The sequence below is a fragment of the Mytilus trossulus genome, chromosome 1, assembly GCF_036588685.1.
Source record: "Mytilus trossulus isolate FHL-02 chromosome 1, PNRI_Mtr1.1.1.hap1, whole genome shotgun sequence".
NCBI classification, from domain to species: Eukaryota; Metazoa; Mollusca; class Bivalvia; order Mytilida; family Mytilidae; genus Mytilus; species Mytilus trossulus.
Genome location: NC_086373.1, coordinates 2,703,728 through 2,729,708, shown reverse-complemented (window position 1 = coordinate 2,729,708; position 25,981 = coordinate 2,703,728). Strand labels below are relative to the sequence as shown.

The following is a 25,981-nucleotide window of genomic DNA, read 5'->3' as shown; positions in this document are numbered from 1 at the left end:
TCTATATTTAAACTTTAGTTATATAAATTCTTGTTTACATCGATTAAATTGTGTACATTGATAAAGAAAATTGATATATTGATAACTTATCAAAAAAATTTACTTTTGATAGTTTATCGTAAATTCAAAAACATAAAATTGTGTTATCATATTGCGTCCCTGTTTTTATTTGAATTTTGTTTGCTAACATGTCATTGTTATTTTTCGAATACATATATTTGATATTCTATAAAAAAAAATAACTAATTTCAATCATCAAATCATTTCTTTTTGTTAACACATACTTTCAAATAGTTCTGAGAATTGAAATGCCGTTACAAGGTATAAAACAAATTATATTTCAAGGCTTTCACGTGGAGTTTATATTACACATCATAATTGAAAGAGGGGCGAAAGATAACAAAGGGACAGTGAAACTCGAAAATAAATTGCCAACGCCATGACTAAAAAAGAAAAAATACAAACAGACAAATAATGATACACAAGACATAAAATAGAAAACTAAAGACTAATCAACACGAATACTACCAAAAAATAGTCATTTTAATAAGCTTTGATTCAAGCCGTTAGAGCTTGGTATCTTTCAGTTACACTTCGATAAATGTTGAAGAAAAAAAAACATATTTAATGATGTGAAAGAATTAAGCATATGGTATCATATATGGGATGAAAGATAATTAAAAAATTCCTTTCTTCCTATTTCAGGATTCAAATGTTATCTACAGGATAAACATACGAGTACAATGAGTATATACGCGACTAATAATCCTGTACCAGATACACACTTTGACAAATTATGTATTTTTAAATTGGCACTGGCTACGGTTACATGGAAATGTAACAATAATAAAAATATTATTGTAACATTGGAGACTAAATGCCGGAATGCATGGTTGGGTAAGGGCCTGATTCAATACGAATGTAACAGTGATTATTGAGGCTACGGTTACATTGCGTTATTGTTACATGTTACATGGAAAACAGCAATGCACGATGGGACTAGTATTATGCACTAAATAATAAAAGTTAAAGACATTTATTTTATATTTACAATACATACAAATATTACATACAATTGCTTTATTTTTTTATTTACAATAACAGTTTCTACATATCCATTAAGTGCTTTTTGGACCATGTTAAAGTCCGGCGCATTTCAGCTCCATCAGATTTCGAAACGAAATTACGTTTTCCATGGATACATGTATACAGAAGTTCACAGTATGTTAGTTCACAGTTAGCAAACGTTGCCTTTGATGTGATTTTTTTAGAACTGCGTTTGTATAACTGTATAAAATTTGTGTCTTGATATTGTTTCAGTTTTAAATTTTTCACTCAAAACAAAATTGGTAACAGGAATCTCTTCATCTATTGTTCAAAGTATAATGACAGTAATATGAGTAGGTGTGCAGTTAAATACTAAAAGTAAAAACCTTTCTCAGCCCGAGTTCTCAACAACAAACCATTGAACTATATGTTTCGCCTTTGGCACTACTAATCTGAAGTAGTATCTTTTAAAGAACATCAAATCTATTAATATGTAAAATTATTAAAACACCATTTGTTGAATAACAATATTTATTATTCATTATTTAATTTATTACAAGTATTTATTAGTACATATATGAAAGAATTAAGAAACACAACTATAGAAGATTTAAGTTTAATAAATCTAGCATACATTGCTGTCTTTCATGTAAAAATAACGCAATGTAACCGTAGCCTCAATAATTATTGTTACATTCGTAATTAATCGGCTCCTTATCCAACTTTACATTTCGGCAATTAGTCCCCGATGTAACAATAATATTTTTATTATTGTTACATTTCCATGTAACCGTAGCCAGTGCCTTTTAAATTTTCCTTGGCAAATGTGTGTACCCAAACTCTGAAAAAGTTGGATTTGGGAAATTTGGTAAATGCATATATGCATACGATAACATCATATAAAGAATTTAACACAATATTCGTGTATCTGTTTACTGCTGTTTCTATAAACAAGATTTCAACTCCACAAGGGTTTATTCGTTGTGTGCCTCGTATACACGACTCATTCAGATCATCGTCCTAGTAACAATAGGAATATTACACATATACAGCCATGTTCAGTTCTCCTTAAAGACATTTTAGTTTTTGATGACACAGTACAACACTGTCGCATTTCAAAATGTGGGACCAAAGGCTGCAAACAAACTTGTGCTATTTTAATTACAGATGCTGAATTCACTTGCAATTTGACCAAGAAGTCATATTTTACCAGAAGTTACGATGATCTGAATTATAAATCGATAAATGTCGTCTACGGATTAGAGTGCAATCTTTGCAGATTGGTATACGTCGGTGAAACGAAAGGAAGGCTAAACAAACGTATGTGCGGTCATAGATCAGACATTAACCTCAATGCTAACGACATTCTATATCAGCATTTCAATCAGCCCGATCATTCCATCGTTTCTATGACAGTTCGCATTATCGAAAAGATATACAATAACTCTAACAATCCTAATCCTTCAACTAATCTCCGTAGACAAAAAGAAGACTACTGGATTAGACAATTGGGAACTGCAACACCTTATGGCTGCAATGACAAAATTGATGGTATAGGTATTATATCTAGTCCTTCGTGTAACTCGGTGAATGTGATGAATATTTTCAACTCGACTCCTGGTCATCGTCATTATACATCACCTTCTCTGCATGATGTCTCTATGAATGACTTGCTGCCATTCATATAAAAGCCGTTAGGTATTCATCACATTCGCACGAAACTTTATTCCTAACCTCTTTCAAACGTCATTCTCTGTTCAATTGATGTTTGGAACCCAATGTTACAAACCCTCATTCAAACCAATACAAACTTCAAGCTATAATTTCGGATATTGCAAGTCACAGATTTTTCAAGCCAGTTCGCATTGGAAAAGATGAAAAAAGAGAAAATATCTTTTCTTAATCTTTCCTTTGCCAACAAAGGTCTCGATGGCGTCAACCTAGGTAATATCCTACATCATAAATTAGTTCAATCGAAAATACCTCCTTTTTTCAAAGACCAGTCTGTACAAATAATTTCTTATACCTATACCAAACCTATTGCAACTAAAATTTTCAATTACAAACGCGTTTTGCAGGATCTCGATATTGACGACTTCAAGTCTAAACCTCCTATGTGTACTTGTGCTAGTTCCCAATTCACATATTATCCTGCTGGCCACGTTATAACCGGTGACCTTGACCTTGACATGGTCAATAACACTTCTCAGTCGGGGAATATGCCAGGCAATGGGCTAAGCGCGAGAATGGAAGACGTAGACACTCTTTCCGAATGGATTAAGGCAGTGAGGTCGTTGATACAAATCAGAATTAAGAAACTGAATGGGTCCATCAATGCCCATGCTACGTCAATCTTTAAAGACCCAAATGTTGCAAAAGACCTATCCGACCTCCATGACAAATATGGTGTTGTCCCCGCAGATAAAGCCCCAAATAACATCGTTTTTGTGTGTAAGTGTCATTGCATTAACTGCTTGATAAACGAATTAGGTATTGACAATTCACTTGGAAACTCAACATATACTCTCACGTCACTTACCAAAGAGGAAATCCTGGATAATCATAGGTCTGTTCTATGTTCCTTTGGAATTTCAACCAAAGATAAAGAACTTGATCTTTCATCACTGTATTGGATACCTAAACTACATAAGTGTCCTTACAAACAACGGTATATTGCTGGGTCGTCCAAGTGCTCCACGAAACCTCTTTCTAAATTATTAAAATCTATTTTATCAGCAATCAAAGACGGGCTTCAAAGTTATTGTGAAACTGCCTATTCTAGAGGTGGCGTGAATCAGATGTGGATACTAAAAAATTCCAAAGATCTTTTAGAGTACATACAATCTAACTCTCTTTCATCTTGTAACAGTATTAAAACATTTGACTTTTCTACTCTTTATACAAATATTCCACATACCAAACTAAAAGACAAATTGAAAGAGTTGGTATAACTTTGCTCAATAAAAAAGAATGGCCAACGTAGATACAAGTATCTTGTCTTAGGGAGGGATAAATCCTACTTTGTAAAAAATCACTCTGATTCAAACAAAAAATTCTCTGAAACTGATATTATTAAGATGCTTGACTTCTTGATTGACAACGTATTTGTTACGTTCGGAGGACGTGTTTTTCAACAGACTGTCGGCATTCCAATGGGAACAAACTGTGCCCCTCTACTTGCCGACTTGTTTCTTTATTATTATGAGACTGACTTCATGCAGGAACTTCTTAGGAAGAAAGATAAGAAGTTAGCAATATCCTTTAACTCTTCTTTCCGCTATATAGATGATGTTCTTTCACTAAACAATTCAAAATTTGGTGACTATGTGGAACGCATCTATCCCATCGAACTAGAGATAAAGGATACTACAGATACAGTTATGTCGGCTTCATATCTTGACTTACATCTAGAAATTGACAATGAGGGTCGGTTGAAAACAAAACTTTACGACAAAGAGATGATTTCAGCTTTCAAATTGTGAACTTTCCATTTCTAAGTAGCAACATTCCAGCAGCACCTGCTTACGGGTATATATCTCCCAATTGATACGATATTCCCGTGCTTGCATTTCCTATCATGATTTTTCTTGATAGAGGGTTGCAGCTCACAAGGAAGCTATTAAACCAAGAGTTCCAAACGGTGAAGTTGAAATCATCCCTTCGTAAATTTTACAAACACCATCACGAGTTGGTTGGCCGTTATGGAATAACCGTTTCACAAATGATATCAGATATGTTCCTTATGTCGTAACTACAATCCCCTTCCCTTTCATGAATGTGACCTACCGAATTAGACTATTTACCGGATTTGTAATCACATAAGCAACACGACGGGTGCCACTTGTGGAGCAGGATCTGCTTACCCTTCCGGAGCACCTGAGATCTTTTTTCATTTTTATAGGATATATTTGGATATGTTCCTTACGTCGTAACTACAATCCCCTTCCCTTTCATGAATTTGACCTACCGAATTAGACTATTTACCGGATTTGTAATCACATAAGCAACACGACGGGTGCCGCATGTGGAGCAGGATCTGCTAACCCTACCGGAGCACCTGAGATCACCCCTAGTTTTTGGTGGGGTTCGTGTTGTTTATTCTTTAGTTTTCTATGTTGTGTCATGTGTACTATTGTTTTTCTGTTTTTCTTTTTCATTTTTAGCCATGGCGTTGTCAGTTTGTTTTAGATTTATGAGTTTGACTGTCCCTTTGGTATCTTTCGTCCCTCTTTTATAGTTGTCTTGGTATGTTTCCCTTTGTGTTATTTGAAACCCGGATTTGTTTTCCTTTAATCAATCTATGACTAATGAACAGTGGCATACTACTGTTGCCTTTAGTTGACAGGAGTATAGAAATAATGTCATCCAGTGTCATCTTTCTGCCGGTTGTTAAACCCGAACTTGAACGAGTAGTCAGAGCGTTTTGTTTGTGCAGGACGTATGAGGGTGTCGACCAGGTTTACATAATAGGGAATAATGATCAACAATAGAAATACAGAAAAAATAACATACATTTGATAATAAAGAGTGCAGAAGTAAAAATATTAGCTGAGGAAAATAAAAGAACTATGTACTTTGATTAGTAATACAATATTGGTGGTACAGAAATTAACCATGTATAGAATAAAGACATTGCTACGAAAGCCTATTAAGGTCACACACAAAAAATATATTTGTCTCGTTATTACCAGATAAATATCTTGTAATCACGAGAAAACTATCACGTAATCACCAAATAATCAAAGCGTAGTTACGAAAAAAATATCGCGAAATTACGAGATAACCATCGCGTAATAACCAGATAATTATCGTGTAATTGCGAGAAAATAAGTTTTTTATCTCGTAAAATCTCCTGAATACGGGATAAAAAGAAACCTTCTTATCTCGTGATTACGAGATAAAAATCTTACCTCGTAATTACGCGATAATTTTATCTTATTACGCGATAATTATCTCGTTATTACGCGATTATTATCTCGTAATTACACTATAGTTTCTCGTAATTTCGCGATAATTTTCTCGTAATTACGCTTTCATTATCTCGTGATTACGAGATTAAAAAAACTTCTTATCTCGTAATTACGCGATAGTTTTCTCGTAATAACGCGATGATTTTTTCGTAATTTCGAGATAAAAAAACGATAGTTTTCTCGTATATCTCGTAAAATTACGAATGATATAAAAAAAAATTGTGACCTTAATAGGCTTTCGTATATTGCTGATGTTATCCTAGAATAATTACATTAGATGTATGTTTCATAATAATACGTTATTCCGATTGGCTAATTGCACATCACATGTTATTCCGTAAGCAGTTGTATGAGACAATAACATTTCATTCATGATGACACGAGGTCCCACAATAAAGTGCACATGTGAATTTAAAAATTTAACTTCATGAAAATCGTGTTTTTATAATCCTAGCTAAAAAATGTAATTATAAGTATTGAATGCTTCTTTTGTAACTTTATAGGGTTGTAAAAGCGTTGACCGTGCGTACATTTTTAGAATGAAGCGCTTCCGCGCTGCATACAAAATGTACTTCGGTCAACGCTTTTACACCCCAATAAATTTACAAAAAGAAGCATTCAATTCTTAAATAAAAAATTATGAAAATATGAATCCGATAAGAAAAAATTGAAAGAATTCTACACTTTAAGCTATTCAATTATACATTTAATTGGTTATTCTAAGAAACATAACTTTCAAAATTGTTTATCGGCATGGATTTCCGAACTTTTCCAAGACATTGCTGATGTAAAATATTATGCTATTAAAATTTCACAAAAAATTGTATAGCCTCTCACTCATTAGGGACGACGAAGAATTTTAGCGACAATATGGTTAGCGCGTGAGAACATATGTCACGTTGAAGATGTAAATAAAGACTGCGGAGTTTGGTCCATAGTCGTTCCTCAAACAGTTCTTATTTTTAGTATAATCATTGCTCCAAGATGGCCGACTTGGAGTTTGATGGTTACCCACTTCATGAAAGTGTATTTAACGATGATATACGACGGCTTTCACAATTATTACGGGTACATGATGTAGCACAAAAGGATGTTCATGGTATGGCAAAATAATAATTTGTGATTTCCATGAAAGATCATGAAATATATTTCCGTTGACATAACCGCACTCCTTTGTTTACATCAGCATCATCACTGACACCAGAAATTATCTCCCTTGACCAGACGACAGTTTGCATAAACATCCAGTGAACACAATCAAACCTTACATCTACAGTTAGGTGTCAAATTGTATGGTAGAAATTCTAATGTCAGAATGACTATGCATAATTTGTCTAAAAATTATATATAATTTATAAAAATATTTCTACATTTTGTAAATATATTTCAATACTTTGTCAAAAAATATTATCCTTGTATCAAGCCTATTGAAAATAAACTGATTTCTATGTTTCAGTTCATTGTTCCCTTATTTTACAATGCTAGATTTTCTTTTTCATTCATTATAAACAGATAAAAGATCGATATTCTGACCATCATCACTGTAGTGTAGGTTAATATTTATACAAAATTCCATTGATGTCGAAAGGGATGGTAAAAAAGAAAAGGTTTCCTGTTGAATAAAACCCTAAATTATTGCAAACTATTTTAAAGCAATATCCCACAAAGAAATATTGTAATTGCCATAGACTGAAAAATCCCCTAATTGACAGTAGAGCTTTTTATCAACAATGATCAGCATATGCAAGATTTTTTTTTTTTTGTGTGTTTAAACTGCATATCTTCTTTTTTTGTTCAAAAACAATGATTCCATAACTTCAAATACCTGCATAGCCTTTTTTTACTTAGAAAAATAGAAGATAAAGGGGGTTCAAATAATTATTTATCATTAATAATTCCAAGATAAAGTGATCAGCCATCATACATAGTTTGCAAAAAATACCTCTGCTTTGGCTACATAGTCAACTTTAGTACCACTACTGAACATGTTTGTGACAGAAGGTGTTGAATTGATAGAGCTATATGGGCTTTCTGATGGGTAGCTGTCTCCATATTTTTGGTAAAGTAATTAGGGCCACCATAGTCAGCTTTGCATGAAGTGTAGTAAGCACGGTCTTGACCCGTGGCACTGGACTTGCACCACTTTTAGATTTAGCTAGATACTTTGTCTTCTTTCATTTGATGCTGGGTATTTGGTGGTACCATACAGTTTGCACTTTGTCAAATTATAAGACAAAAACTCATATATTTATTCCATTGGCTTCGATAGAAAAAAAGCCATAAATATCATATTTGAGTTGATTTTATTGTCTTTGAGGTCCAGTATAAACTGTCAGTCTGTTCCATGTTTTCAACAGCATCAAAATTTATTAAAGTCAATGTTTATATACCTTATACCTTTATCTTCGGGTCGTTACATGTACATAAGCCAAAGGCTTCTACTGACCCCTCATCTTTTAAACAACTGTTCCGTTGTCACTGTCAGTATTTCACTTTTAATCATCCAGACATGTATATTTAACTAGCAAGTTGATTACTAGGTAAATGCCAATCATCTTTTATTGTTGTACATGTATATACAGTCTAATCCTTAACACCTTCATTGATTACGTAAGGCTGTTTTCCTATTTACCTTTTTGACACAAATTCCATTTATACAGGAAACTTCCGCTTTTCTCTGAATTTTCCCATATCAATTTCAAGCTTCTCTGACTTTTGCCCTGTCTGTAACTTTGTAAACCCAAATTTTTACTGAAAATATTTTGAAATTGACATTTTCTAAAAGCAGAAGATTTCAAATTTTAACGGGATGGACGGAAGAGTGGGAGATTTTAACTCACGCCGGAAGAATCACGCCAATGTGACAACTCTATACCATTTGATTGTATCACTACTGTGTTACCAGTCATTCTTTAAAAAATAGTTAAGATAAACTCCAAGAATAATACACTGAAAAAGTGAATTTATCAATCTAATACAGTTTTGAAAAAAATAAGAATCCCTACCTAGAATATCACATGTACTTATCCTTTTAGCTATGTAAATTTAACTGCAACATGTACACTTCTTTTTGACAGTTTTTAAGGGATGAGGCAAAATTTTAAAAAGTAACTACATGAATTTATAATTAACTTTAAGGAGATCCAAATTGCTTTAGAGCATATATCCTTTACACCATTTTCATTTGTTTTAATTTTTGCAGGAAACACACCATTACATCTTGCAGTGATTTTAGGACATAAAGGTATACATAATAATATAATTAATATTAAATAAAATTTGCATCTACCATCAACATCTATCATCTTTGTAGTCAACAATCAAGCATTACATTTAAAGATCATTAATTTTTAGCTCACCTGACCTGAAAGGTCAAGTGAGCTTTTCTCATCACTTGGCGTCCGTCGTCCGTCGTCCGTAAACTTTTACAAAAATCTTCTCCTCTGAAACTACTGGGCCAAATGTTACCAAACTTGGCCACAATCATTCTTGGGGTATCTAGTTTAAAAAATGTGTCCGATGACCTGGCCATCCAACCAAGATGGCCGCCATGGCTAAAAATAGAACACAGGGGTAAAATGTATATTTTGGCTTATATCTTTGAAACCAAAACATTTAGAGCAAATCTGACATGGGGTAAAATTGTTAATCAGGTCAAGATCTATCTGCCTTAGAATTTTCAGATGAATTGGACAACCCGTTGTTAGGTTGCTGCCCCTGAATAGGTTATTTTAAGGAAATTTTGCAGTTTTTGGTTATTATCTTGAATACTATTATAGATAGAGATAAACTGTAAACAGCAATAATGTTCAGCAAAGTTAAACCTACAAATAAGTCAACATGACCAAAATTGTCAGTCAACCCCTTAAGGAGTTATTGCCCTTTATTGTCAATTTTTAACAAATTTTCGTCAGTTTTTGTAACTTGTACAAAAATTTTCTTCTCTGAAACTACATGGCCAAATTAAACCAAACTTGGCGATAATTATCATTGTGGTATATAGTTTGAAAAATATGTCCGATGACACCGCCTACCAAACAAAATGGCCGACATGGCTAAAATTAGAACATAGTGGTAAAATGCAGTTTTTGATTTATATCTTTAAAACTAAGACATTTAGGGCAAATCTTTCAAGATTTAAATGTCCATCAGAATAAGATCTATCCCCTTGCAAATTTTCAGATGAATCTGACAACTCGTTATTGGGTTGCTGCCCTAAAATTGGTAATTTTAAGGAAATTTTGCAGTTTTTGGTTATTATCTTGAATACTATTATAGATAGAGATAAACTGTAAACAGCAATTTTGTTCAGCAAAGTAGGATCTACAAATAAGTCAACATGATAAAAATTGTAAGAGTACCCCTTAAGGAGTTATTGCCCTTTATAGTCAATTTTGAACAAATTTTCGTCATTTTTGTAACTTGTACAAAAATCTTATTTTCTAAAACTATGGGCCATATTAAACTAAACGTGGCCACAATCATCACTATGGTATCTATTTAAAAAAAGTGTCTAATGACCCCACCTACCAACCAAGATGACCGACATCAGTAAATACAGTAACAGGTGAGCGACACAGGCTCTTGAGAGCCTCTAGTTTTAATTTACATGGAAACTGTAGTTTCTTTGTAGTCAGGTGTGTCAGTACACCATGTACAATGGAGAACACCAATTTTGCTGATCCTTCTATTGCATTTTTTAGGTTTCACTTATCATTATAAAGAAAATATATATCTCTTTTTTGTGGCTTACAAACCCAGAACCTATATTTGCCAGAGTTTATGGAAGTCCTTTTAGAGATTTGGATTGCTTGATAGGTCAGCATTGAAGTAGTATACATTTATAGCTGATTCTAATATGACATCCTTATTACACTTTGTTAACAAAGCCGTGTTCTAATGAGCACAAAAAATATGTCTGACACATGCGCACAGACTTTTTATATTAACGTCATTATCATCGCTATCCTTTTAAATATTTACATTTAAGCAGCAAGCATAAAATTTTATGATATATTTTTATCAAACAACTTATATTTACCCTGGTCGTAGTTTTTAAACTTATCAAATATGAAATGTATTATACAAACTCCTCGGGGAGGAAACTGGAACAGTCAAACAGTCTGACGGTATTTTCGTATGCTTCGCCCTATAAATATATTGTATTTGTCATGACAGAATCGAAATAATTCCTTCATGTCATGCTCTATGCTCATTGTAAAATATCGACAAATATAATGCCTACCCATGTTAAAATGAGCATAGAGCATGACATGAAGGAATTATTTTTTAATAAGTATTCACATCTGAAATGAAAATAAACTAATCATGCTAATAGGGTGGACATTGCAGAGAAAAGAATAAAAAAAGATGAAAGAACATTGTATTGTTAAGTTTTATTTTGCTTGTATAACCACTTTATATTAATATCAAACATTTTGTTGTAGAATGCATACATCTACTGCTGGCCCATGGGGCACCTGTACGTGTCAAGAATGTACAAGGGTGGACTCCATTAGCTGAAGCCATAAGTTACGGGGACAGACAAACAAGTAAGAGTTTGGAGTATTGATTAATAACACAAACTATGTCTTTCACAAGATGAGTTTATAACTGACAAACAATTATTAAATTGTGATAGGGGATTGAAACAAATGATAATAGACAACAATCTTCTAGTGAATACATTCATAAAAAATAGAAATAGCAGATTTATGATTGCTCTTAATTGCTTTTATAGTTATCCAAAAGTCATTATTAATGACAAGAAAAACATGCTCCTTCCAGCATGATCAAGACATGCAAATCAAGGTGTTTGGTTAGTAAAGCTGTCTAAGAATATTTTTTCTTCTTCTTTTTTCTTATTTCTTTATTTTTTTTTATTTTTTTTTAAATATATGCATTTATATTTTTGATATGAGAAAAGCTGTACTGAAACATTTACCCTAATAACTGTATACTTAATTAATATATTAAAGTTATGAATTTTATATGTGGATATATTATTATTGCAAATCTTCAATATACACATATATAGACATGCATAATAATTAGATATTTACATTACATTTATTTCTGAATCATACACTTTACAAAATAAAATTTTACTTATCTCAATACTTTGAAATAATAGAATATATTTCGATGTTTTACAGTTGTCAGTTTGTTAAGAAAACTGAAGCAGCAATCAAAGGAATCTCTTGAAGAAAGAAGACCTCAACTTATACAGGCTCTGAAAGATATAGGAGACTTTTACCTAGAACTCAAATGGGACTTTCATAGTTGGGGTAAGTTATTTCACAGTTTATGTAGTTCAAGCTATAAGCTATTAAGATAAAAGAAACAATTTCAAACAAATTTATGTATTACACCGTCAATCAAGTCATTCAAGGTTAAAAAGTTGAGAAGCCTTATAATCAAACTAATATTTGGGCACAAAAATAGAAAAAACTACTGTAATACTTATTTTGATTCACAAATATTTAAAAAGCATATCTCAATTTATATCAGAAAAAGTATTTTCAGATCTGATGGGAAGTTACTGTTGAATATTTATAATTCCAACTAAGCATACATATTTTGTCAATGTCTATTAATTAGATTAGTATACTTCATGTTCAGCTCTTTATTTTGTTTTGTCTGAGGTAATAATAGGGTTTTTATCTACAAATTTCAAGTGTCAAGCTAACTTGTTTTGTATTTGTAATGGGATTCTGGTTTTATTTTGTAGTGCCACTTGTATCCAGAATATTACCATCTGATGTATGTAAAATTCACAAATCTGGAGCATGTTTAAGGTAATGCAAATTTACTATTTAGATTTAGGACAATTCACTGTTAAAACAATTAAATATGTGAATTCCTAATATTTATTCACTCCTTGGTATGATTAGGTTAATATCAATGGGCGTATGACATTTGCGCCGATTTTGAAAATTTTCATTCTTTCATTTGCGCCGATTTCATTTTTTCATTTGCGCCGATTTTATATTTTTTCCTAATTGGCTTTACAGGTAAGTTACAGGTAAGTTCATACTTTTACATTTGCCAAGCACAGAGTATAAAGACAAATCAAGTGACATTGCAATTGGTAAATGGCTATCCCAATGTTTCAGGTTACCATTCCTTTCCCTAAATGAAATCGATGACTGCTTCACATTTGACATTGTCTGACGCTCCTTCTGATGACAAATTTCATACATTTGTAGACAACGTACAAGTACACATTCCACAACGGTCAACCAATTCGTGATGGTGTCCATACAATTAACGGAGGGATGATTTCAACTTCACCATGTGGAACTCTTGGTTTCATAGCTCCCTTGTGAGAAAATGCGAACTCTAGAAATGCCCCCATCAGTACGTATGCCAGACAAAGAAAAGATGGTCTTCTTTATCGACAATTACACCAAATATAGAAGAGACGAAATCATAAAAAAGGAATTTATTAGATGTGTTGCCTACTAAACATACTCGGCAAAACAGATTTATGATTTGAATGTATTCCGTTTTTATGGATTTGAATGCTGTACATATATTTTTAATTCGTCTTTTTAGTATAAACAAAGTGCTTTAATCTTAGGTTTTTACTTCTTGATTTTAAGCAGGAGACAACAGTTACATATACATGTTATGATTGACAATTCAAATTATATGTACAACTGGCTAACGGAAGAGGTCTTTAATGAATAATGAAAATAACATTACTGGGATGGAGAGTTGTCTCATTGGCACTCATACCACATCTTCTTATATCATTTCACCTGTAATTTACCTGTTATTTACCTGTTAAAAAAATCGGCGCAAATGGAAAAAAAAATCGGCGCAAATGAAAGAAGAAATCGGCGCAAATGAAATGCAGATCGGCGCAAATGCAAAACGCCGATATCAATGAAACAAGAATCTAACATTATATTTTCTATACATACAATACCCATAAAAAGATCTACATTTTTTTTTTTTAAGTTTTAACTATTTAGCAAGCTGTTAATCATCTAGAATCTTAATTTAATGGACAGGACCTACATCTGATGTCTAATAAGAATAGACCATAAAGAAAATTAACGACTAGAGAAGAATTCTTACTTTGAAGGGGCTTATCGACTTATTTTTATGCCCCTGTTGTAGTGGCATTAAGTTTTACCCTTGTCTGTCTGTATGTCTGTACCTCCCAAAATTGGTTTCCGCTCTCTAACTTTAGATTTCGTCAACCAAATATTATGAAACTTATTCACAATGCTTATTACCACAAAAAACAGGTCAAGTTTGAATTTTGGTGGAGTCACTTTTACCTTTCTAGTGTTATGCCCCTTTGCAAATGGAAAATATTGCTGAATTTTCCGTTTCCTTTCTCTAAATTAAACTTAAAAGAATCAGGGCAATTGATATATTGTTTAGACATCTGTCTACTGTTTACGCCCATTCACCTGTATAAACAAGTGGCATTTTTGTGTTATACTGATATGCTTACATTGTAATGGGCTTTGCCTTGGTTGATTTTCATTGTAGATATTTAACTGTATTAAATTTCTGTTCTTCCTCGGCATGTGATTGATTATACTTGAAGCATTATCACACATGTAACTAGTGAATTAATTGTGAATAAATTAAACATCTGCAACTTATACCAAATATTCAAAGTTATAAATACATTTAGATATAACATTAGATAGTATTAGTCAGCTTTCTACTTATGGTGAAAACAAAAATGTTAATTTTATTTTATTTTTAGTGTTGTATTGTAACAGTGGTATATATTTTCATTTCAGATTAGATACTACATTAGTAGATTTTAATGGTATGCATTGGGAAAGAGGGGACATAACTTTTGTATTCAATGGTGATATGCCTCCAGAGAAATGTCTCACAGTCATGGATAATAAAACTAAAGTTTATCAAAGAATTAAATATGAGGTAACTATTGTGTAATATAGTGTAGATTTATGTGTAATAATGTGTAGTATAGTGTAGATGTGTGTGTTATTTAGTGGACTGTTGATTCATTTTCGTGGGTATCATTATTCCTGGATTGCTGAAAACTTGCATATTCCTGGATATTTGGTTTCGTGGTTTTGACAATATTTGTATACAAAGCATATTGAAAATTTGTTATTGGTTGAACATATGAATTCGTGGTTCACCTGTTCCCAGGAACATTAGTATCCAACGAATAATAATGAATCCACAGTATATGAAAAGTGTGGTGTCTACTAATTTTGTGAAAATTTGTAAAATCCTCATGAAATAAGTTTTACAGGACTTGCCCGTAGGACTTGTGTTTTATAGTGAAGACTGAATCATATATATCTTCTGCAATGAAAAAAAAAGTACATTAGAAATTTTTATTGACCGATATCGGTATATAAACTGTGCAGATAGTGATGTCATGGTGATAGAGTTTGAAACCTGTTGTTTTTGGGAGGCATTCAATCCAGTAAATGCAATGTAAAACAGGGGGACCAGAAAAATGTTTTATTTAGCAGGGTGTCAGAATACTCAGTTTTTTTCTGCAAGGATAGGCATATTATGGGACCAGGATAAAGTGTTGGTTAAAGTAGAATGCTGAATACTCAGGTGTCAGATTAGGAAGGTTATACTTTGCTATAAAAAATCAAGAGAGATTTTTGGTAGAAAGCATGCTTCTTGTTTAGAATATTGATTTACACGGTCAGGTTCATTTGACATAGAAGTAAGCAATTATATCAATTTTAATTTTGTTATCATAGTTATAACTATATTCCAGGAAACAGAACAGGAGGTAGAAGATGAAGTAGATATATTGATGAGTAGTGATATAATGGCAGCTCAAATGTCCACTAAAAATATCTCCTTCTCTCGTTCTCAAAGTGGATGGCTTTTCAGGGAAGACAAAACAGTAAGTAGTGATATAATGGCAGCTCAGATGTCCACTAAAAATATCTCATTCTCTCGTTCACAAAGTGGATGGCTTTTCAGGGAAGACAAAACAGTAAGGAAACTCTTGTTTTAAATATTTGTAATGACATAGGGTCAAATATTTATTTTGCATTCTGTTTTGATATTCCACACACTTAAAACAATTGTTCATTTATAAAACCAGTAAACATGGTAAACAATGATAAAAGTTTGTAACCAGTAAAGACATGCAAATGAAATAAACAATTGAAATGTCTATCTTTTTTATTTGATAAGGGGGTGTGGCATGGAATACACCAGCATTGAATTCAATCTGCTAGGAATGTGTCTTTTCAAAGTTTTAATAAAAAAAACTTCTAAAGATCAGCTAATTTATCCTATTATCTTATTAATTATTCAATTGTCCAGTAAAAATACACAGCAGGAAAAGGCTTTTAATAAACATTAAATTTTACACAAAGATTGAGGTAGTCTCCCTTGAACTCTTTCAAGGAGTTAACATATCTCTGTATAACAATTTGACTGTGTAAGTTTTATGATGTTTTTTATATTGTAGGAAATGGTTGGTGAATTTGAAGCTGATTTTTTCAATGTTCATGGACTTAATTTAGAATCAAAGAAAAGGTATGGGGTCATTTGTGTAAAATGTATCTTTATGTCATCCTACCTCAGACCTTGAGATATCTGCAAAAAATCTATATTTCTGAAATATTAAAAAAGCATGTTTCATCTCTTGAGAATTTATTTAGTAAAAGTATAACAATTTTTCTACACTTGAGTACCAAAAATGAAGATTTAACTCTTTGGCAAATGATTTATTTATGGGAATCCATCACTTAATTATTGTGTTGTAAGGTGTTTGATAAGGCAATCAAATAATATGTCAAATTTTCATGATTGTAATTGTGACTTCTCTTGTTACCTTTAGGAGAGAGCATTTAACCCCAGAAGATATTCAGAAAAACAAAGCAATCATGGAGAGTCTAAGTAAAGGAACCTGGGACAACTGTGAGGTAAGCAGACATCTGCAAGGGATGTATTAAAAATTAAAAAAAAATATTGTAATTTTAAACAGTCAATACACATTTTACTCTTTGTATGGGCTTTAAGTTTTACATTTACTGAATAGTTTTTCAACACACAAAAAAACAGTAAGATATTGGAACTGATTCATTGATATCTTAACAAAAATTGTGAATAAAGATTAGTTAGTGAATCTAAAGATACAGTTAAAATAAGTTTTAAGGATCTTTATCTGAAACACTTTAAAGAAAACTCAGAAATGTGTGCAATGTTTTTTTATTATTGTAAAAATTACAACAGGATAGGTTTCACAAATATACTTGACATAAATTAGTATGTACATGTATGTACTTCTTGCTAAAATCACAATGATTTATCTCTCATTGCAGTCAATTGTTTATTAATCTTGTTAATAATATAAGTTATATGGTTCCCCTTACAGATCCCTAGAGGATTAGTTAAATCCATAGGGGGTCAGTAGTTAGCGCATAACAAATTTATCGCACACTGAACTTTTTCTGCTGTTTTGTTGAAAAATAAACAATAAAACAATATTTATAGATGACGTTACCATTAACAGTAGACCTGAAGTCATCGACCCCCTATGAAATTTACCATCCCCTACGCATCCATAGGGCATTTGTAGGGGTCACCACGTGAAGGCTTTAAACCAATCAAAACATGATAATTTACATGTGGTGCGATAAATGTATTTAAGTAGCACACCTATGATATAATGTCTTTATTTGTATATTTACTTGTAGTTTGACAGGAGGCCATCACTAGAACCTCCAATCAAACCAAGTATATCATGGAATGATTATATATCAGCCCAACCAGGAAAACATGTCTGTCTAGGTAGACAGTATATATCTAAAGAAAGCCCTAAGTCTTTCAAAGCTACAGTGGCCGTGGTGAGTCTTACATAGTATCAGAATTGTCATTACTGAGGGGGAGGGGGTAGGTAGACAGTATATATCTAAAGAAAGCCCTAAGTCTTTCAAAGCTACAGTGGCCGTGGTGAGTCTTACATAGTATCAGAATTGTCATTACTGAGGGGGAGGGGGTAGGTAGACAGTATATATCTAAAGAAAGCCCTAAGTCTTTCAAAGCTACAGTGGCCGTGGTGAGTCTTACATATAATTGATATAGTCATTACTGAGGGGGGAGGGGGGGTAGGTAGACAGTATATATCTAAAGAAAGCCCAAAGTCTTTCAAAGCTACAGTGGCCGTGGTGAGTCTTACATATAATTGATATAGTCATTACTGAGGGGGGAGGGGGGGTAGGTAGACAGTATATATCTAAAGAAAGCCCAAAGTCTTTCAAAGCTACAGTGGCCGTGGTGAGTCTTACATATAATTGATATAGTCATTACTGAGGGGGGAGGGGGGGGAGGTAGACAGTATATATCTAAAGAAAGCCCTAAGTCTTTCAAAGCTACAGTGGCTGTGGTGAGTCTTACATAGAATTGATATAGTCATTACTGGAAAGTTAAATTGATACAGGGTAATTGGATAATAAAATTGAGAATGGAAATGGGGAATGTGTCAAAGAGACAACAACCTAACCATTAAGGAGACAACAGTAGAAAGTCACCAACAGGTCTTCAATGCAGCGAGAAATTCCCAAACCCAGAAGCTTTCTTCAGCTGGCCCCTAATCAAATATATATATACTAGTTCAGTGATAATGAACGCCATACTAATATCCAAATTGTACACAAGAAACTAAAATTAAAAATAATACAAGACTAACAAAGGCCAGAGGCTCCTGACTTGGGACCTAACAATAGACAGATTATAACAAGTTTCAAATGATGAGTAGGTGCTCACTACTTCTTACAGAAAATCATATGATTATTTGACACTTTGTCTGAATAAATAAGAAAGGCAGAGCAAGTAAGGCTCAAAATCAAAACATTGAATAATTTTTGAATAATGCTTTGTAGATATTTTGTTAGTTTAAGGTTTTTTTAACATAATTCTTGTGTAGTCTTAATGTTTTTTAAACATATTAATTTTTTTCTTTTAGAGCAAGAATTTTCCCATGAACGTTCATGCGTAAGTGTTTATAGATTATGTATTGTGTCTTGCAATATCACAGCATACATTGTCGTCATAATCCACAACAAAAGAAAGTTTTAAAATAAACAAAATGACAATAATTCATAAATAACAACAGACTACTAGCAGTTAACTGACATGCCAGCTCCAGACTTCAATTAAACTGACTGAAAGATTATGATTTCATCATATGAACATCAGGAACAATCCTTCCTGTTAGGGGTTTAGTATCATACCATCATGGGTTTAGTATCATACCATCATAACATAATATGAGAAGAACATAACCTGTGTCATGCTAACAACTGTTTTTTGAATAAATATGTTTAGTTCCAATTGCAAAGACCCTATAAGTGAATCAATATTAACGTCAAAATATGCAATCTTTAAGTCTATTCAAAGGGTTTTTAATGAGTCTACTATTCAAAGGTATATTGTGATAATATTGTGATAATATAACTAAAGTGCAGTACAGGATATATGTATAACAGCTTGTTTTAATATTACAGCTTATTAGATGTCTTGGAAGTTGTTGCTCCTTTTAAACAGTTCCAAAAGTTACGAGACTTTATGACATCAAAATTACCAGATGGATTCCCAGTACAAATTGGTAAGATAAGACATATATACATATAAGATATTTATTATAAATCTAGATTCACAAAACAGAAGTTTTCTTTTAAGTTGAGATTAATGTCAAAAAGGGGGGGGGGGTGCATAAGTTTATATTGATGAAGATAGACACATACAAACATTCTCCTAGGGTGGAGATATTTGAAATCAGTTTTTAAAGGTTCAATCTTTACTTTAACTGATTTTTATTTGAAAAAGAAATTTTATGTAATTTGGGTAAGGTGAATGGGTTAAACAATTTGATAATTTAACTTTATAAACAGGACAGAATTTGTTTTGAAATTTTATTTTTAATTATTGTTCTCAAAAAAAACAAATACTGAAAGTAGACACCAGAGAATTGCTATAACAAAAATAAGACAAGACACAAAATCTTTGTTTTTAATGTGTTTTGAAATATTATAACTTTATAAACAATAGTAGTTCTGATAATTATATACTTCTAATATATAACACAAAATATTACATTTGGTTTATGTTTATATTGTAGAAATCCCTGTGTTTCCTACAGTGACTGCTACTGTAACGTTCCAGCACTTCTCATGGCGAGAGAACTTAAATCCTAACTTATTTACCATTCCTTTCCACTACCGAGAAGATCCAAAAAGATTCCCAGACTTATGACTCATCTGGAAGGACATTAGTATCATCCATATCTTAGTCAGTCTTCGTACTCTCCAAGATGATATTGTAGGAATGGAAATCCCCTTAACTAATTTAGGAAACTCTAGTACAGAAATGACTCTTATTCTATAGTCATGGAAATCCCCCATGGCTAATTTAGGATACTTCAAACATTTAAGACTTTTATCTTCTCATCATGGAAATTTCCTTAAACAATGCAATTAACTTAAAAATATACACAACAACAAAAAAGTCTCCTTTATTCAGATATTCATGGAAATCCCCATGATATATTTAGAAAACTTCAAGTAAAAAGGCAATATTATATTCTTTTTGTGAAAGAAATTTCCTAAATAAAGTTAGACAAGTTCAGCATAGACATTTATCCTCTAGTCATATTAAACCGATTTTAGTGATTAAACAGATTTGTGATTCTTGACAATCTGATATTTATGTTATGCAACATTTGGCAGGTTGAACTATTTAATGTATATATATGATAATGGTTATATATGTGTTGTTAGAATCTGAAGTTTAACAGTTGGTCCATTATTAATGGAAGAATATTATAAAGTTTTAGATCTGAGAAAATATTTCTGTTAAGGTGTTTAGTATTAAATTGAAAATATGAATTGCAAATGTTTTGTGTAGAGTTTATCATTCTGTAGAGGAAACATATAAATAGATATATTTTGGATTTATAAGCTAAGACTATTTCCCCAAATTAATACAATAGAACTATATTTGTTATATGTTGAAATGAACTTGATTTTAATTCAGTTGTTATTTGTAAACATTGAAAATGTCCATTACAACCATACATTGTTTTAAAGAGTTATAAGCATGATTACCAGACTAGTTGTCAATACATACTACAGAACACAGATTTTCACATTTGTTTGTCTATACTTGTACCAAAGAACACAGATTTTCAAATTTATTTATGCATACCACAGAATACTGAATTTCAAATGTATTCAGATATCCACAATTCATAGACTTTTAAATGTAAACATCACCTAGAACACAGATTTTCATTAGCATTTATGATACTATTGTATGGTAATAATTATTTGTCAACTAAAAAATTCAATGATCTTTTTGTAATTATATTCAATGTTTGAATCAGGATATTTTTTCTTTTAAGAAAAGCCTGTTAGTTTGTTTTATTCACATAAACATTTTTACCAAACACAATGTCTATATTGTGGTGAATTTGTAAACATGTTTGAGTAGCAGAAGAGGTGTACTCTTTAAAAAGTTCTCTACCGAACTAAATGGAAATATATTGTATGGTTGTTTTCATTACTTATGTTTTTGCTCAATTGAAGTCCTCATTAATGTAGTGCTTCAGACACCACTAATCAGAATTATACCTATTAATTAATTGAATCCAAAAAATGAAGTAATGAAATAACTCCCACTAAGGTTTATGAAATTGTATTGAGTAATAACAATTAGGTATTATACTGGAAAAACCCCTTCATAATTGATTGTTTTTGTGTAGGCAGAACTCTCAGAATTAAAAATTATTTCCAGAGTTATATGGTATCTGCATTAACAAGTACAAGTTAATTTTGTTGTTGTTATAATTATGTTACATATTCTAATGTGAGAATATATTTGAGGGAATTATTTAATACCAATAGCAACATTCAAATGTTTTCATTAATTTGATTTTATCAAACTTTTATTTAAGTGCTTTTTAAACTTTTGTTACATTGTGATACTTTTATATTTGTTTTTCTTCCATACATAACCATGTTCTATTGTATTTTTGCTGGCTGTTATTTGTACTATTTCAATACATCATTTCCTGTGAATGATTATAATGGCTCAACAAACCATACGTTGGTCTTCATGCCAGTTATGTTCCAGTATACAAACTATCCTTGTAGTGGATATTTTCTTGCATTTTACTGGTTCGTGAAATTGGCTAAAAACCTTCAACCCCTTCCTGAAATGGAAGCATTTTAATTATCAGGGTAATATGTTATATATTGGGTTAATTGTAGATGTTGATTGGTTGTTGATGTTGTCTTTATTATTTGATGCATATTTCATCCCATTTGAAAGAATTAAAAGAGTATTTTTTTAACAGAATTTTAGTCGCCTATTTCATTTGAATAACAACGAAATTTTATCAGGACTTCATAAAATTTGGATAACGATTTCTTACCTTGGTTCATCTGTTCAACTTTAACATCTTGTCAGCAGGGAATCAATATGTATAATTTCTTAGTTAAGCAGTGAAAAAGCTTCACGAAAATGTTGATACAAAAAATAAAAAGTTCTCAATATTATAACGTCTTTAATGTTGTTCTACGTAACATACTATTTATATAAAGGAAGTAAACATTAACTAAGGAAGACCAATGGAATTTGATATATATATATAACCATCTTTGTTTATAGATTATTTCCTTTTTAATTCATATTTAAGGCACTGTGTAAACTTTCACAACATATTATTGTATTAAAAATTAACTTTATTATGTGATATTTATTTGTTTGTTTTATTATTAATGTGGAAAAAGTATTTTTTCTGTGATTAAGTAGAGTAGAAATTATTAAATGCTTGTTTACCAGAAAAGATGTGGGTATGCTTGTAAGGTTTAACATTTTTTCTGTAAAATTCTGTCAATGTTTGGCATCATTGCCATTCAAGGAACAAGGTCAGTCTAAAAGTGCTGTTAAAACTAAGCATTGAATCAAAAAACTGTTTTATAAGTTTTAGTTTTCTCTGGATAAGTCTCAATGATATAAAAACTAGAAACCTGGTAAATTAATGCCTTTGAGATGAAATGTAAATATACATTAGATGACATTTGTTTTAGATGTAGATTATTGGACATTTAGGTCTTCATTCTTAGAAATATATTCTTGCAATTTTTGGGATATGAATAAAATGGTGTTACCCATCTATCATTTACTGAAATTTATGTTTCAAACAGAACATATCATTTGATTTTTCACTCCATTTTAGATTACTTGTAATTCATTTATCTATGGACCACTATTTTATCATTTTAATCATTTTGTAACATCTTGGATTGACATGCTACTTAGTTCTTGGTGACATACTAGTTGTGTTGCGATCATCACAATACTAAACCAAAAATTGTCATCAGGCCATCAATTTTTTTTCCATTTTAGAATCTCACAGCCTTTTATAGCAACTATATTGTATGAATTTTCCTCATTGAAGGCCCAAGGGCAGATCCAGACATATTTTTTTTGTAAAGGGGGGTTCTAACTATATCGCCACATTCAAATGCATTGATAGTCATAATAAAATAAAAGGGGAGGTTCAAACTCAGGGACCCCCCACTGGATCTGACATGGAGGCCAAGCAGTTACCTGTCAGCATTATCATCCTGAACTTTAATCTTATGTTTCATTGGAAATCCAAAGGTTGTATAAGATTTGTTTCTGATATAATTTTAATGGTATCAGCATTGTCATTATCTATCACTCAGTATCAGTGTGTTGACATTATGTCCTTTTTTTTCTGGAATGTGAATGAAATATTTTCACCTTGGAAAAAAAGATAATCAATAACTAAATTTTATTTTGGTTCACCAGTATTTATGTAATTTAGACACATTATATTCAGAGGGTCCAATTTTCATCAAACTTAATAGTAAATTATTTTGTAATTGTTAGTGTTTGAATCTTAATTAGATCAAGGTCAAGGATAGGGTCACGACTCAAGACATAAATTTAATTTAAGATTTTAGGCACTGTCCAGTCTCAACCTTGCAGCCAATCTTCATCAAAGATCATCCAATACTTTCAGTCTTTTAGGCACATCCTTAGTCAGGGGAACTAGATTATGACAGTGTGAAGTCTTATAACAAGGTCAAAGATGAAGGTTTCATTATAGAAAAACTAATAAATATTTTCAGTAGAATTGTGGAAAGCTATTCCACATTTATTAAATATGGTGCCATCTTATTTTGTTTTGTTCTATTTTGTTTTATGGGATTTTCAGCAAAAAAAATGTTATTAAACTGCCACGTGTATTTCAAGTGATTGAATATTTGAAAGATTTGTAGTGTAATTATGAAACTACTGTAAATTCAGAAATTATTGTGTGCATTATTATTAGTTATTGCGATTTGGTCATTTTGGACTTGAATACTTTTTTTAATTTTTGCGATATTGAGAAAATTCTGTTTAGGCCTTTAAAAAAATTCAAATAGCAAGTTTAAATTTTTGCGATTATATTTAACCCTGTTTCATTTTTCCAAATGATAAAAACATCACATTAATTTCTGAATTTAAAGTACTCTTATGAGGCCTTAGTACCTTGAAAGATCCAATACATCAAAACTATGCTTATCCTATATATTGACTTGTTGTATTCAATCATTTAGTGACAAATTATTTCCCAGAATTCCTCTATGTAAATAACATTTGTTCTCGTTCTATTATGTGATGTATTATCATTTCTTTACAGATTTAACAAAGAAACTGTTCAAAGTTTGTCAATTTAAACCTCAGAAATTGTTATATGCAAAAATGTCTCTTTTCACTGTTGTAGTTCTCTTCATGTTTATTATTATGTATTCTGAACCAATATATTTTTCATTTAATTTCACATGAAAAAGTAAAGTAATTTTAAATGTTTTAGTGTTGTTTTTCATTCATATGTTAACAAAAAGTCGTAATTGCTCCATTCTACCAGTCATCCGTCAACATTGCAATGAAGAAGATTTGAGCCTTATAAAGATCATTTTTATGTTTTCTGGTCTGTGCCTCTGTTCGTCCGTCCGTTCGCTTCAGGTTAAAGTTTTTGGTCAAGGTAGTTTTTGAAGACGTTGAAGTCCTATCAACTTGAAACTTAGTACACATGTTCCCTATGATATGATTTTTCTAATTTTGATTCCAAATTAAAGTTTTGACCCCAAATTCACGGTCCACTGAACATAGAAAATGATAGTGCGAGTGGGGCATCCGTGTACTATGGACACATTCTTGTTAAACATGGCTGGGTCGACTTTTCTATATATTCATGTGATGAAGTAGTGTGTGCTAAACTGCACAGTATAAAAATAGCAATAAACCTAAACAAGAGTTTTCTTGCATCACTGCACATGATTAAATTATATATAAGAAAATCTTATGGGATAAGGTTTTACTACAGATTTGTGAGTATCAAATTTCTGTCGATTTCCTTGGTATACATGAACCAGATGTGTAACTTAGAGAAAAATTTTACCACAAGCTGTAGGCTGACTTTGGTAAAACCATGAAAACAAATAGTTTGATAAGGCTGACCTGTATTTGTCCTTTGGTTTTCTTTTCATGTCACAACTAAACAGCTAAAGTTGACAAGGTTGACCTTAAGATGTCGTTTGGTTTTCTTGTTATGTCAGAAAACTAAACAGTTGCAGTTGACATGGTTGTCTTCTTTCGATTCCATTGTAGTTTCTGATGTTAGACAAGAGTGTACACTCTGAAATGTCTCACCTGTTTTACTCGTTATTGAATTCAAGTTGAAAGTTTATTATATATAAACATTTTACTACAAGTATCACATAATCAATGTTTTATGAAAACAAGGTAGGTCAGATGAATCATGCCAGACAGACATGAACATTTATAATCATTCCATTCATCAAGTAAAGTTGTTCTATCACTTTTAATACCAAACAAACATCAATCTATCTTAAACCCATGAACCTTTAAAATGAGGTCAGGGTCATATGAACCCTGACAAA

General features: G+C 31.7%; 1 protein-coding gene across 3 annotated transcripts; it reads left to right on the top strand.

The window, feature by feature from the left end:
• The first annotated feature begins 6,990 nt into the window (after positions 1-6,990).
• Positions 6,991-24,853, top strand: LOC134712363 (ankyrin repeat domain-containing protein 13C-like). Of its 3 annotated transcripts, none has more exons than XM_063573852.1 (14): positions 6,991-7,116; positions 9,220-9,261; positions 11,465-11,569; positions 12,173-12,304; positions 12,748-12,814; positions 14,786-14,930; positions 15,760-15,891; positions 16,468-16,535; positions 16,840-16,924; positions 17,699-17,792; positions 18,223-18,278; positions 18,967-18,995; positions 19,508-19,608; positions 20,122-24,853. In XM_063573852.1, the coding sequence occupies exons 1-14, from the start codon at positions 7,002-7,004 to the stop codon at positions 20,253-20,255; spliced, it is 1,305 nt and encodes a 434-aa protein (XP_063429922.1). In that variant the 5' UTR covers positions 6,991-7,001; the 3' UTR covers positions 20,256-24,853. The 3 variants fall into 3 exon arrangements, with proteins under 3 accessions (XP_063429922.1, XP_063429931.1, XP_063429912.1); XM_063573861.1 differs by lacking the exon at positions 18,223-18,278 and adding an exon at positions 18,114-18,169; XM_063573842.1 differs by lacking the exon at positions 18,223-18,278 and having other exon boundaries at positions 17,699-17,848.
• Positions 24,854-25,981: the final 1,128 nt, after the last annotated feature.

What these genes read in the sequence shown, in the direction of transcription:
- LOC134712363 (XM_063573852.1), top strand. Translation starts at nt 7,002, where the DNA reads ATGGCCGACTTGGAGTTTGATGGTTACCCACTTCATGAAAGTGTATTT. An exon ending in TTTTCAGGGAAGACAAAACA is followed by an intron (nt 15,892 to 16,467) that starts GTAAGTAGTGAT and finishes TTTATATTGTAG; the next exon opens with GAAATGGTTGGTGAATTTGA. An exon ending in TGGATTCCCAGTACAAATTG is followed by an intron (nt 19,609 to 20,121) that starts GTAAGATAAGAC and finishes TTTATATTGTAG; the next exon opens with AAATCCCTGTGTTTCCTACA.